At 33.8% G+C, this 14,700-nt stretch overlaps 1 protein-coding gene and 1 long non-coding RNA gene across 3 annotated transcripts in view; one reads left to right on the top strand and one right to left on the bottom strand.

Moving 5' to 3' along the window:
* Positions 1–8,551: 8,551 nt before the first annotated feature.
* LOC128506952 (sodium/potassium-transporting ATPase subunit alpha-1) overlaps positions 8,552–14,700 on the bottom strand; it is an 8,286-nt gene continuing 2,137 nt past the window's right edge. For both annotated transcript variants that reach the window (XM_053477566.1, XM_053477567.1), the window contains exons 8-22: positions 13,472–13,740; positions 12,791–13,099; positions 12,491–12,625; positions 12,195–12,387; positions 11,729–11,904; positions 11,509–11,645; positions 11,272–11,422; positions 11,009–11,177; positions 10,773–10,927; positions 10,554–10,677; positions 9,994–10,139; positions 9,758–9,888; positions 9,503–9,604; positions 8,985–9,076; positions 8,552–8,861 (exon numbers count right to left, since the gene is read on the bottom strand). In XM_053477566.1, coding sequence (XP_053333541.1) covers positions 8,833–8,861; positions 8,985–9,076; positions 9,503–9,604; positions 9,758–9,888; positions 9,994–10,139; positions 10,554–10,677; positions 10,773–10,927; positions 11,009–11,177; positions 11,272–11,422; positions 11,509–11,645; positions 11,729–11,904; positions 12,195–12,387; positions 12,491–12,625; positions 12,791–13,099; positions 13,472–13,740 — 2,318 coding nt within the window. In that variant the 3' untranslated portion in view covers positions 8,552–8,832. The remainder of the gene's footprint in view (positions 8,862–8,984; positions 9,077–9,502; positions 9,605–9,757; positions 9,889–9,993; positions 10,140–10,553; positions 10,678–10,772; positions 10,928–11,008; positions 11,178–11,271; positions 11,423–11,508; positions 11,646–11,728; positions 11,905–12,194; positions 12,388–12,490; positions 12,626–12,790; positions 13,100–13,471; positions 13,741–14,700) is intronic.
* Positions 13,699–14,700, top strand: part of LOC128506955 (uncharacterized) — a 5,589-nt gene continuing 4,587 nt past the window's right edge. Inside the window, exon 1 of the long non-coding RNA XR_008355762.1 lies at positions 13,699–13,786. This is a non-coding gene — a long non-coding RNA (uncharacterized LOC128506955). The remainder of the gene's footprint in view (positions 13,787–14,700) is intronic.

The following is a 14,700-nucleotide window of genomic DNA, read 5'->3' as shown; positions in this document are numbered from 1 at the left end:
TTTATTTCTTTAAAGAGAAGAGAAATGAGGTCAGTGTAACTGAGTTCAACAATTATGACGGAAAATCACTTCCATCCTATTCCAAACCATAATCTGGGTTGAACTATAAATAAAAACCTCTTAAGTATGTTATACTCGTTATACTTAAAAAAAAGATATATTGCTAAAATAAATATTTTATGCATTTTTGCTAAAGATTTATTTAATATTCAGATTTCTTTTCTGTGAAACTGCTTTGCAAATGAAATTTTATTGAATTAGATTTGATTAAAATCTCATTTAAACTCTAATCCATCTAGACGTTATTGAGAGCATGATACAAAGTTTAAAACTATTTGTACAATTACAAATGTACTTAAATGTTTTGAAACATGTAAAAACAATTAAATTAAGAAATTAAAGACGTTAGGAATGAAGTAAATACTGTAGCTATTTGTTGAAGGTTTTGTCACTGTGGCTGTCATACTGGTACAATAAGGGTGGAGACAGCATACCATAAAGAGTACGCTACTATAAACATCAGAGTGGTGGGTGAATTGTTTGTGGACAGTTTTAGAGACACAACCCTTGATAAAACAGATCCTCAATAGTTAAGATCAGACTGAACATACCTGTTTAACAGAGAGCACATGATGATGTGGAGACAAGGTTTCTGTGGACAAAGGCTGTTATTGGTGAGTGGGATTTATTTTAAGATCATAGATAGTAAACTAATAAAATTTATATTTATAGGGAAGACATATACAGAAGAAGTGAAATAAAGAAGTGAAAACTTCAAAAATTTTAGCTTTGTCCTTTTGATAAATAAGTCTTAAATAAGACAAAGGATACAATTTCATCTTAGTCCAAATTTTCTGTATCAGAATATGTTTAACATGCATGAAAGTGTCTTTAAGTCTTCAAATTAGTGTCTTTATATCAAAACGACAGCAATAATACAGAGGTAATTGGTAGAATGTTTAAATGTCTCCTTACAGACTTGTATACCTAAGAGATCCTCACTTTTGTTTCATTTAGGTATTAAATTTGACATAAGTATTTTTTCTGTTAATTACTTAACAGAGACATAAGACTATTCAGAGATGTAGAGTAACGCATTCTCCTGAAAGAAGACACATGTTTATAGAAGACACATGTTTAACTTGTTAAAAGTACTTTTATTGTAATTCATCAATTAAAGTTACCAGTAAAGTGATCTAAGCAACTGTGAACATATTTACATTAAAAAAAATATTATTATATTGTAATAGAGTTATAATATATATGATGTATATATGTCTCTGAGATTACGACTTTGAATTACAGATTAGAGGTTTGGGTAGTAATACCCTTAATATTTAATTCAGTTGTTTTATTATTATTATTATTATTATTATTATTATTATTATTATTATTTATTTATTAATTAGTCCATTAGCCAAATGTGCAAATGTACTGAATTTTTGTTTCATCATTAATTAAAAATCTCATTCTTAGACAGCATTTCAGAAGTACTCCCTCTCAACCATTAGTATGCTTGTAGCAAATTTAGGAGTAAATTAGCGTGAGATTGATGCATCATTAACTTGGCAGATGCAGGAACAGTATGTTGTTGCATAGATATATGTCTATTATTTTAATCTTTTTTTTCAGGAAAAAATGTATGAGACAGGAGACATAAGATTTTTATTGTAGTTCTTTATAGCAAGTACTGCAATTTATAATGAAAACACATTTGATTATCTTTACATTTTATACTTTATTTACAACTTTACTTTGTTATTTATTTTATAGTTTCAAATTATTAAAAAGATAACTGCAAATTTTATATGTTTCTTTGGTGTCATACAGCAAAAGTAATTCTGTTTTATTAACACATACAGTATTAATACAGTATTACATTTAATAGTAGAACACTAGTAATATACATTATACAATATATAAAGGTGGAGGGGATTTGAGTTAAAATGAATAGGCCTCACTACTCTTCTCAAACAGTAGATTGAAGTACTGTCTGTATGTCTGTATGTCTGTCCAGACAGATTTGGTCACAGCATTATGCAAAACTAGCATGACAGAATTCAGTGGAACCTTTTCAGTACTTAGGTTTTTGCCTGAATTTCAACCTGTGCCATAAATGAAATTAAAATGTTAAGCAGCAGTCAGTCTGTTCTGGTCTAGAGCGCCATCTAGCGGGAATACTTTGTCGATATATAAGAAATAAAGTTTTGTCTGTACAGTACATTGGTTAGAATTTGCTCTTTCAATGATATCTTTACGGTCAAACATTGAAGGACCAGAAACCAGTCTTAGAAATAGCTTTAAGCTTTTTAACTATTTCAATAACTCTTTTCCGCCAATGACGGGTACTCCAGCTAGTCTAGTCTATGGCAAGCCGTTTTAACATTTAATGGCAAAATTTGACTATCCGGAATGAATCTTACAGATATTAACAACATATTTTTGACTAGTTGTAATTGCATTCTGACAGTTAGAGATATCTGTAATTCAGTTTTGGACAGTCACAATAAAATTTAGGGATATCTTAAGTCAAAACTGAATTACGGGTATCTGTAATGACGTCACTGAAACTGATATTCGACTCGTCAGACATTCTAAATGACAATTACAGATATCTATAACTGAGTTTTTCCTAGGCAGAATTAAAGTTAAAGATATCGTAAACGTCAGCATTCTTGTGTCCGACGTTGCTCGTGAAAGACTTCCCATTGGATATTTGCCAAGCAGACAAATTATTTGAACAGTTAGCAGAAGAAATGGCGGTCGCTGTTGTAGACAAAATAATTAGAAAATGCCAAGAGGTAGAACGCGTACACAATCAAGGAATTTGTGGGGAACGAGAGCTTCGTTCACTTGAGAGTTGTGAGAGAAATTTACGTTGTATTGAATAAAAACTACACGTTTATCCTCCTGCTATCCTGACCTGCTCACTATACATTAACAAAGTTAGCCTATCCTCAAATATGTTGTTGATATCTGTAAGGTTTATTCCGGATAGTAAAATTTCGCCATTAAATGTTAAAACGGCTTACCATAGGCTCCATAGATATGAATGGAAAACGTGACGTCATTCGTCCTAGGAAGAACGACATTATGGATATCTGGGATGACTTTTGTTGATAGGAGGAATGCCATTGTGGATATCTGAAATTTTCATTTCGCCTAGGAGGAACTGATGTAATGTTATACATATCTAGACTTGCCATTAAATGTTAAAAGGGCTTGCCATACTAGTCTAATCTAATTTCTACATGCTTTCACCAATATGTTTCACTTTAATGCTGATAATGTACAAATTTAAATCTTTTTCAAACTCACAACCACTTTCCATTTCACCAAAAAAAGTGGTTGTGAGTTAGAAAAATATTTAAAGTATAGCGATGTCAAAAAACATTGAACACTGAACTTTATTTTAATATAATATAGGATACATGTTTTAAAAGGTTAAACTCGTTATTAATTGACTTGATTGATTTTACTTCTTTAATACTTTATTGCTAAATTGGAACAAAGAAAAAATGCTCCAGTAAAAAAACATTTACTGTAATTGTAAAAATCATTCAAACATTGCACTTTTACTATTTGATTTTAAAAGTACATTATAAACTAATAAACGGTTGGCCTGTAATAGGCAAAGAAAACATTAAAATTACTGAAAGTGATAAACTTAAACAGGTCTAAGCTCAGGAGTGTTTTATTCATGTGGAATAAATACTTACAGCAAATTAAACAAATTTGAAACCCTAGGTATTTATGAATAAATATCACTGCTTAGTCTGGGGGTATGGATACATTTCTACATAGAGTGCAATGTATGTGAGTTAAGCCATTAAGTCTAACCATTTATTTTGAGAAAGACCTAGTAATTGAAAAAAAATGTAATAAACTGAGCTGCTCACCAGACACTTAGTCCTGGTAAATAATGTCAGCATAGTTGACAGAGTCAATGTTGGAAATACATGAGCTTTAAAAAAAAAAAATTGTGATTGATGTGTTTTAATTGAACGTTTGAAGGTAGCAGATTATTGAGCCTGTTTGTAATACAGGAAATATCTAAATGTAATCATGTTTTACCAGGTTTTCATTTTAAATCAGATTTATTTATTTATTTATTTAATAATAATAATAATAACAATAATAATGATGATGATGATGATAATGATGATGATGATGATGATTATAATAACAATAATACTAAAAAAAACATTTATGGTAGTTTTTGCTACTTTTCAGTTCCTAACTGATTAAGTCTCATCTAAACATGTTTTGTTATGGCCCCTGTGTGCTGCATTACTCACCTGCACTTTCATGCATGCAGGATCTGTCAAGAAAAATGAGTCTTTTACGACTACAGCATGATGAACCAGAGGTGAAGAGAGACCATGTCGGCAGAAATGCACAGAGCAGAAGCCAGTTATCGAAAGTGACATGAATGCCAGCCCATGAAAATAGTCCATGGTAAGACTTATATGATGCATTATAGGGTAAAGATTAAATTGCAGAGTAATTAAGATGGGACGGTTTAAATTGATCAACTTATGATGTAATACTGACTTGTGGCGAACCATTTTTATACTGTTAAGTTTATATTCATGCTATACACTATACACTAATATGAATACAGTATACTAATATAGTATATGCCACTAATTTGAAGTAGGGTTTCAAAAATGGTGATGTTTAGTATCACATTTCACTGATTTTGTTCCACTACTTTCCTTTGTTCCCTATACTGTATAGTTTAAAGTATTACACTGTGGTAAATATAGCAGTTTATGCTTCATAATTCAGTTTGGTATAAATCTGCAATGCAGTAGTGTAGTTGTCCTTGAATATGAACAACCCACATATCATGTTTGCATTCTTTTTTTTTCCAAAGAAAATGTGAAAATGTTGACAGTCCTGTCTTTGGCATAGTTACAAAAATACACAAATCTTAATAGTTAATTAGAAAGAATACATATGGACATTTTTTGACTTCGAAATACAAAAAAACACCAATTTATATTAAAACAAACAAACAAACAAACAAACAAACACTTATTGCTAGATCACATTGCCATGAAAAGTAACTTCAGTGAAGAGACCATACCATGAACTGGTGTTAATGTGGCTCAAACAATTAAATGGCCAAGTTGCTACTTTTTAGGTCATTTAGCTCCTAACCTCATCTGCTCCAAGGGCACTGTATTCTCTCTGACCCAGCTTCCTCACTAGGATACGTGACAAATTCATTACACTGTGCTGTAAGCTACATTTGACAAATGATTGGATCTTATCTCATCTTAAGAACTGAGATGTTAAAGTATATGCAATTGCGGTCAGAAGTTTACACACACCGTAAAAGTACTTCATCTAACCCTATCCTCTGCATCCTCTTCTCTCAAACCAAAGAACTTAATATCTTCTCACTGTATCAATAAATCTCCTCTTTAGACCTCCTGCCTGGCAGTTCCAACCTCAGCATCCTTCTACCTTGTAGATCTAATCACAAAATGTATAATGTCATGGACTGTTGTGGTTCTTGATTCCACCCACCCCTCACAAATCCAAGTAGGTGCCCTATTTTCCAAGTAGTAAATTAGAGCACCTTCTGAGCACCCTAATTTCCTTATCAAACATGACAACAACTCAATCTATAAACAACTGTGTGACAATTATTAAAAATAATGACACCTACTGTCAACTTTATTAGGAACACATGTACACCTGCATATGTCCCACATACAGTTACTCAATCAGCCAATCACACAGCAGCAAAATAATACATTAAATCATGCAAATAAAGGTTAAGAGCTTCAGTTAATATTCACAACAGACATCACAATAGAGCAAAAGTGTGATCTCTGTGATGTTACCCATGGCATTGTTTGGTGCCAGATGGCCTGGTTTGAGTATACAGAAACTGCTGATGTCTGGGGAATTTCACACTAGAGTTTACACAGAAAACAAAAACACTGAGTGAGCAACAGTCCTGTGGGTGGAATGCCTTGTTGATAAGACAGTTAAGCTGTCAGGAAGGATATAATAACTCATAGATGGATGTGCTACAACAACAAGAGACCAAATTAAATTCTACGCAATTACTCCAGTGAGGAACATGAGTCTGACCCAAACTGGAAAAAACGAGTTTATGCATCATTCTGTATAAACTCTAAAGGTTATTCTGTGGAAAAATCCAAGGAAATTGGCATTTTTTAAAATAATCAAACCATCCAAAGTAGCACCACAACCTTGCAAAAGTTATAAAAGTTATATTCTGATGTGAAGGTAAATGTGAACATTTGCTGAAGTCAGTATGATGTTTTGCATTTTGCTATCACATAATTGGCTGATTGGAAAAGGCATGAATAAGCAGGTGTACAGGTGTTCCTATTAAAGTGGATGTATGTCTATGTAAATAACGGGGCAGTGGTGGTTCTGGTAGATCAGAGTTCTGCTGATCAGAGGGTCAGGATTTAGAATTGTGCCAATGCTGCACCCTTTGTTAAGACCCCTAACCCTATGTCCATATATAATACAATAGATGCAGGACAGCCTCAGTGCTAGTCTCAGTTTTGGAGTTATGGGTGGGTTTTGACAGATAGAGCATCCAGAATAAAACCTGTGCCAATTTGAATGAGCCGATGTGAAAACCCAGAGAAAGAGGAAAAAACCCAAGGAGAAAAGTGCATGTAAATAACATACTGTAACACAACTCTTACACTTCTTCTTATTTTTAACATTTGCATTATTCACAATTTCTTAGTATGTAATTGTGTCATAATATAATTATTGGATGTTGCCTTACCTAAGATTACCAAAGAATAAATAATTCTTGTTTCAGTGCACAATTATCCCACTGAAATACACAGTAAGGGAGGAGCTGTGGGTGGTGCAGCATGATGTAAAATTAAGCCTGTATTTGTTACATAAAATTCTAATCATATTACACAGATACAACTGTTATACCGAAGGGGTTAGATATAACTTTATAGTTCTTGGTTGCATGGAAATTGGAAAATTTTTTTTTAATCAGTTAAAAAATTTTTTTTGAGTAATGATCTTAACAAGAACGATCGTTTTTTAAGTTTGTTGTACTCATTAATATTAATTATTATTTATTTGCATAATGAGTAGCCTAACTCATACTACTATAATTATCTTTTTTTTTTTAAAGTTGTTGCAAATCAAAGAAATTGTTGTTGGTCTTTCGCCTGCTCCCAGCAATGGGTCGCCACAGTCCATCCGGTCCACAAACAAGCTTTACACCAGAGGCCCTTCATAAAGGAGCCCTCCCATTTTATCTGGGCTTGGGACAGGAACTTCATCCAGTGGCTGAGAATCAAACCCGGGCCTTTCATGTGGCAGGCGGAACACCTACCACTGAGCCTCCAGTGCCCTGTTACTAATCAAATAAGTAATTTTCTTTATTTTTCTTCAGTTAAATCTGAAAGTACAAAATCCATGAATATTATTACTAAAACTAAAACTAATAGGAATTCAGGATTATATTCAAAACCCGAAAACCAGAGTTGTAAATCTGACCATTTCAAAAACTAGTAAAGTAGTTTAAATTAAAGATTAATATTTGCCAATTACAAGAAATCTTGCTTTCTAACCCCCTAAACAGTAGGTAGCAAAAACTGGGACCTTACGTTTTCTCTCGTGCGTGTCTATTTATATTCTACTCACATTCTATTCATAACTCTAGAGAGCACCAAACTGTCGACAATCAGATGAAATAAATTAAAACGAAAGATGTTCACTTGAAAAGTGGAATTTTTACAAACTCATAAATACCAAACAATTCTAAATACTCATCAAGGTCTATTAATTTGAACTAATTGTAATTATTTAAATAAACAGTATATGTTTAATAACTTTGAGCATTAGAGTTTACAGTGTAGCTGAACATTGAAGGATAAAAGAGACCAGCTTCACATATTAATGTGATGTACAAGTCAGATAAAAGTAAGTAAAAGACAATTCCTTTTATAATCAGGTGGTTAAACCTGGATTGATGGTGTTTTTTTTATTTTATTCCTTGAGAAATATTAAGGCCATATTTTCTACTGTTTTTAAGTAAACTCAGTTATGCTCTCATAATAGTACCTATGCGATATATGCATATGGATGTGACTTACATTTGCTACATGCATCCCCCCTGGGCATTTACTAAAACAATCAGGAAATGATTTTACAAAAAAACTAAAGTTAGAAACTTTAATTAATGAAGGATTATTAAATGACACCTATGGTTAGTAAACCCTTACATTATGGTTAAAAATTGTTATCTGCAATAAATTTCCCTGTTCAATAAAAAAAAAAATTGATTCGTAGTGGGAAAAAAAACATAACTCATGTTAATAGCCAGTTTATAGCCATCGGAATGCAATGAATGAGTTTTATCTCCCATCTTAATTAAAAGAAATGACAAATGTCATTTGGAAAAATGAATACTGTCCAAATAAGGTTGTAAAAGAGGCTGTTCGTAGCTGAAAGCCTGGCACACGACACCCTCCATGTGAGAGTGGCATCAAATCTAACCTCACTTGCAGTAACAACAGTATTTTTCTATAAGATTTTATTTGGTATTTCTGGAACAAATCTGCAGTTGTTATGTAGTACATATTAACTGTGTTGGTTTCAGTAATAGCTAGGTTTTTAAAGAAAACAGTAACATTACCACTAATATTATTATGTGTTGTGAAACCAGCTATCTCTGCCAACATTACTGTCTTATTTCTACTTAATTATAAACTATTAGAAAAGAATAGTATTTGTTTATGTACTGTAACTTGGGAGTGTACATTTTGTGTTGCCATTTATTTCTAATGGAGAAGGGTCTTCTTAGTAGTATGTCTCCTTTTCCACCCATCCTAAAAATAAAGAATATAAAATCAGAAAAATAAACAACATAAAAGTTGAAGTCAAATGATTTACTTTTCAACAAAATGGTAAGTGGAAAAAAATTCACTTTAATAAGACTAATTTGTTCTTACCGCCTGGGTTCCGTCTAAGGAGGTATCTTCTTGCCTCATCATAAAGGAAGATGATCAGGGAATAAGGGAAGGCACAGAACCACCAACTTGGTCTAAAGGGGATATGAAATAGTTTCAATCATGTGCAAATTTCAGTACTTTCTCCCCTCAGACAAACAACAACATATAAGTGTTTTAACCATGTCATTATATATTCAACAAAAATGTAGTCAAAAAGAAAAACATGTGGGCAATACAAAATATTCTCATGATTCAGCAACTTGTAGATCCATGATATATATGAATCCATGGTATAACTTTATCAGTCTCTCACACTGTTGTGGAGAAATTTTCTTTTATTCTCCTTTACAACATTACTTCAATTCATTGAGGATTTTGAGATTTTGCATATGCACCGCTCTCCTAATGACTATAATTGGCTTGACTGTAACTATTTGTGGAAGCATAATGTCATTTTCATATTGATTAAAATATAATGTACTTATAGTATTATAAAGATGTGTGTAATGCAAACTCACTTCAGTGGATACATTCTAAGAGCCACGTCCATGCCTGGGCAATAAGATAAGAAAGCTGCCAGAGCAGTCTCTTCAAACAACCCAAATATTAATATTTTGTTTCTAAAAAACAGGAAATAAAAACATTAAAAAGTATGAAAATACAAAAGAGCAACATAAAATGTAAGCAATTTAAACAGTTTCTAACAGTTCTGGTAATAAAGTACGGAAAAAATATTGCAACTGCTTAATATATTTTCTATAAATTTCACGTACTTCATTCCCTGTTGTAGGATGGAATTCCTCCTGGTCTTACAGATGATTAGATCAGCCCACTGCACAATTACTATGCTGGCAAAGAATGCAGTATGACATGTGTACTCCACAATCTTTCTTCTTTCATAAGTCTACAGGAACAATTAAAAAAAAAACATGTTATGTACTTTAATGTATAGTATACAAAACCAAAATTATGCATTTTAGCTCTTTATGGTTACATAAGTATTACATACCCATTGTTGACCATAACTGTCTTCAAGATCATTGCAATATTTATCATCCCAATTAACACGCAGTCCTATTAAGTCTGCAGGCAGGAATCCATTCTCAGCAAGAATCACAAAATAAGTAAAAAATCCTGCAGTAGCTTGCATCATTCCTTAGAATAAAAAAGAACCATAATTATTATATATAATAATTCATAAACAGCAGCGCTATGCTGTTTACTTTTTATCTATCTATCTATCTATCTATCTATCTATCTATCTGATCAACAGGTAGACGAGATTTACAGTATAGTGTAAGTGTTTATAGTAATAAATAAGTATGGTTTTACAAAGAAAAGTATAGTAAAATATTTATTAAGTTATTTATTAACTAATCTGGCATATGACATATAATTAAATATTTTATTTACAGGACAAAAGCGTTCACTCAATAAAAATTTAAACAAATATAAATAGTATGCTGTGACCATTGCAGTCACAAAATCTCAACCTAATTAAACACATATGGTAGTCCCAATGTTTTAGACTTAGTGTTTGTGTGTGAGACACTATCAAATGTTCCTTACCAATCTGACCATAGGCCATACTAATAAGCCTTTCATTCACCAACTTGTCTGTTTTAGCGTTTCTGGGCTGTCTCTTCATGATATCACTTTCAGCAGCTTCATATGCCAAAGAAATTGCAGGAACCTAAAAATATGAGTAAAAGTCACAATAATTCCATCATCTTCATTGTTGTATACAGTATTGGGTCGATCTATTTCTACCTTAATAGCTAATCTTACCATGTCAGTTCCCAGGTCAATACATAAAATGGTGACAGTGCCCAGAGGAAGTGGAATGTTCGCAATAATGAAGAGCAGAAAGGGGGAAATCTCCGGAATGTTGCTGGTCAGAGTGTATGCAATAGATTTTTTCAAGTTGTCAAAAATCAGGCGACCTGGAGACGAAATAACATTATAGTAAAAAGTAGATTACTTGATTATTATTAATAACCTGATAGTTTAGTAGCTATTCATACCTTCTTCTACACCAGTAACGATGGAGGCAAAGTTATCGTCCAGGAGAATCATATCAGCAGCCTGTTTGGAGACGTCAGATCCAGCAATACCCATTGCTACACCAATATCAGCCTTCTTCAGAGCAGGAGAATCATTAACACCGTCACCAGTCACAGCTACAATGGCTCCCTGTAATCAAAACAAAATTATTTACTTATTTCTTAACCTAAACAGCAGCGGTTAAAATTTTAAAAGAAAAATATTTGTACTGTACTAACTGTACCTGTCGCTGACAACCTTCAACTATAATTAGTTTCTGTTGCGGAGAAGTTCTTGCAAAGACAATCTCAGTGTGGTGACTTAGGATGTCATCTAGTTTTTCTGAGGTCATGTCCTTTAAATCTCCACCATGGACCACACATGCCTTTGCATCCCTGTAAACAAGCATTATTTGAGCTACTATTTAAATTTTGGAACACTTTAGAATGGATTTTAGACATGTTCAAAGTTTTGCAGTTACCTGGGATTGACTTCCCCAACAGGAATATTTAAACGAGCAGCAATGTCTTCCACTGTCTCATTGCCTTCTGAGATGATCCCAACACCCTTAGCAATGGCTTTAGCTGTGATTGGATGATCTCCTGTAACCATGATGACCTGTAAATACAAAAAGGATTTGAGACTTCCTGAAGAAAATCAATCATCTTATTATGTCAATATGAAAAGCTAAAACACTGCACCTTGATTCCAGCACTCCTGCACTTGCCCACAGCGTCTGGCACGGCAGCACGTGGAGGATCGATCATGGCCATGAGTCCAACAAAGCACAGGTTCTCCGTAGGGAAGTTCACCTCATCAGTGTCAAATTTAAAGCCTTCAGGAAACTGATCGTCAGGGAGGCTGTATTGGCAGAAACCTACAAAAGATCATTTGTAATATATTAATGCATTATTTAGTTCATTCATGAATGTATTATTAGCCTCATTAGATGCTTTATCCTGGGGATGGTCATGTTGGATCCAGCATATACATTTTACACACATTCACAACTAGGGACAACTTACTCTAGTCAATCTATCAAACTCCAAACAGGACTGAGCTCAGGATCATAATAGAGACTCTGGAGCACTGAGGAGTTGATATACCCCCTTTTGCCATGTTTAGATTTTTTTCTACCAGGAGAAACATCGTCACAGTGTGACCTACCCAATACTCTTTCTCCAAGACCTCCAAGTTCCACATAAGCGTTCTGAAATGCATCCTTCATTTCATCATCTAGTGGCTGCTCTTTTCCTTGAATTATTATAGTTGAGCATCGATCTAGGATTCTCTCAGGAGCTCCCTTCATTACAAGCAAGTGTTTTGTCTCTGAAGAGTTAGAGTTTTTGTGGATTGAGAGCTGGGGACAATCAAATGGTGTTTTTAGAACGTAAATCATTTTACAATGGCTTTATTTATCCCAAGAACAGAATGCATAAGTGAAGTACAGATTGCATAAGCACCTGGTACTTATTGGTTGAGTTGAAAGGTATCTCAGAAATCTTTGGATATTTTTCCCTCATTTCCTTCACTGGACCACAGCAGAGCTCAATACATTTCAGAAGAGCAGACTCTGATGCATCACCAGCAGTTTCTCTCTGTAAAAGCATTAGCCATTAGATTTATAATAGAATATTTGCCCTATTTGCCCTAAATAATGCTTCTTTTACCTCATTATTACATATAATAATATACAGTAAATAATATCTGCTGTTTTTTTTAAGGATTCATGAAAAAAAGATAGATTTAATAGTAAGGCATACCTTAAGGATAGGAATGTTGGCTTGATCTCCAAGAAAGACAGCACGGTTGCACAGGCCAGCTACACGGGCAAGGGCAGACCAGGTAGGAGAGCTTCTGTCGAACGAGGTTCCACTTTGGTTCTCTGTGGTGTCGGCTTCATGGATCTGGTTGTCAAACCACATGTGTGCGACAGTCATGCGGTTCTGGGTCAGAGTTCCTGTCTTGTCTGAGCAAATAGTGGAGGTGGATCCAAGTGTCTCCACCGCTTCAAGGTTCTTTACCAGACAGTTCTTCTTCGCCATACGTTTGGCAGTCAAAGTCAGACACACCTGTTATAAGTAAAAAGTTGTTAGTTGACATTTGTTCAGTTTAGAAAGTTCAGCAAGGTTACATCTGAGTGCCACACAGCAAATACCCATTGGTGAATCAACACCCAGCAGTTTTATATCAGTCCAGTTGGTCACAAACTTTGAAAGTGTTAAATGAACAGTGGGGATTTTACTGAGGTTCTCAGAATTTGAAAAACAATAATAGATCAAATTAGACAAGATAGAGTAATCTGAAAAGGCTGCCACATGAAAGCATATCTTTTGTAAATACATTTTTTAAAATCATATTCTAGCAAGTTTGGGTTATTTTAATCTTATTTTATGCATGTTTAAGTACGACTCAAAGTAAATATTAATTCTTCTTTCACTCACAGTTACTGTCGCAAGCAGACCCTCAGGCACATTGGCAACAATAATTCCAATGAGGAAGATGACAGCTTCAAGCCATCCATATCCAAGAATAAGGGACAAGATGAAGAAGGACACACCCAGGAAAACAGCCACACCAGTAATAATGTGGATGAAATGTTCAATCTCTTTGGCAATTGGTGTCTGTCCAACCTCAAGACTTGAGGCAAGGGTGGCGATTCGACCCATCACAGTGCGATCACCTGTGTTGATCACAATGCCTCTGGCAGAACCTGAGAACGATATTTCAGTCTCAACATTTTAAGGCCTTCATTGCAGGTATTATATATAAGGAATTACAATTCTCAAAAAAAGTATTACTTACAAACATTCCTAATCTTACAAAATTTTTTTAGATGCATAGACTGTGTCTATAGAACCCAGAGAGCTGTGAACTTAATTAGCCAATAAGATTTTTTTCTACGTATGCTGTTGTATGTAGAAAATGAACACCAGGGGCTTAAGTTGCTCCCTGAGGTCCTGCTGAATTTAAACATACTGTAGGCTTCTGCCATGTACAGTAGCTCAATTAAGGCATGAATTAAAGTTAATTAACCAAATAGGCAATTGATTTTTGTGTATAATTGCAGGGAATATTCTTTTACATGAAAGGCATGTCACTGCATCACGAACAACCAGTTTATAGTTTATTAAGCATTAAAAAAGCTTAACGTGTTAGTGGATGTATCTTGATATTACAGTTGCAACATAGGAGTTTTTGTAGTTAGTGAGCTGTGTTTGTTGTGAGATAAAGGATGCACAGCTGATGGAAAAAAAATCTGTGGTTCTTCTGTATTGGTTTACATATTTTTTTACTGTTTTGGGGTAAGATTTTTTGAAGATCAACAATTTCTGAAATGAAAGTGCTGTCGGATGTATTAAAGCCAAGAATCAGCGTGTGATTGGGTTTTGGCTCTTATCACTTAAAAGGACAGAAGGATGGATTTAGTTTTCAAGAAAACAGCAATCATGAGCTCATTATATTTCATTTGTTTTATAGCTGTTGGTTGTAATTCATGTGCAATAGACTTGTCCTTGGGTTCTATAAAATGCATTTTGCATTTTTTCCTTAACTAAGTAGGTTCAGGCTTTGGGTGACCTCAGAATGTATTTTTTCCCCTTTTGGTTTCTTTGGACTATAATCAGAGCGTTAATGCTGTTTGTTAAAGTTTAAATAGATCTATGTATGAATT

This window comes from Clarias gariepinus, chromosome 18, assembly GCF_024256425.1.
Source record: "Clarias gariepinus isolate MV-2021 ecotype Netherlands chromosome 18, CGAR_prim_01v2, whole genome shotgun sequence".
Lineage (NCBI taxonomy): Eukaryota > Metazoa > Chordata > Actinopteri > Siluriformes > Clariidae > Clarias > Clarias gariepinus.
Note: the sequence above shows the minus strand (reverse complement) of the source record. Positions and strands in the feature narration are given on the sequence as shown.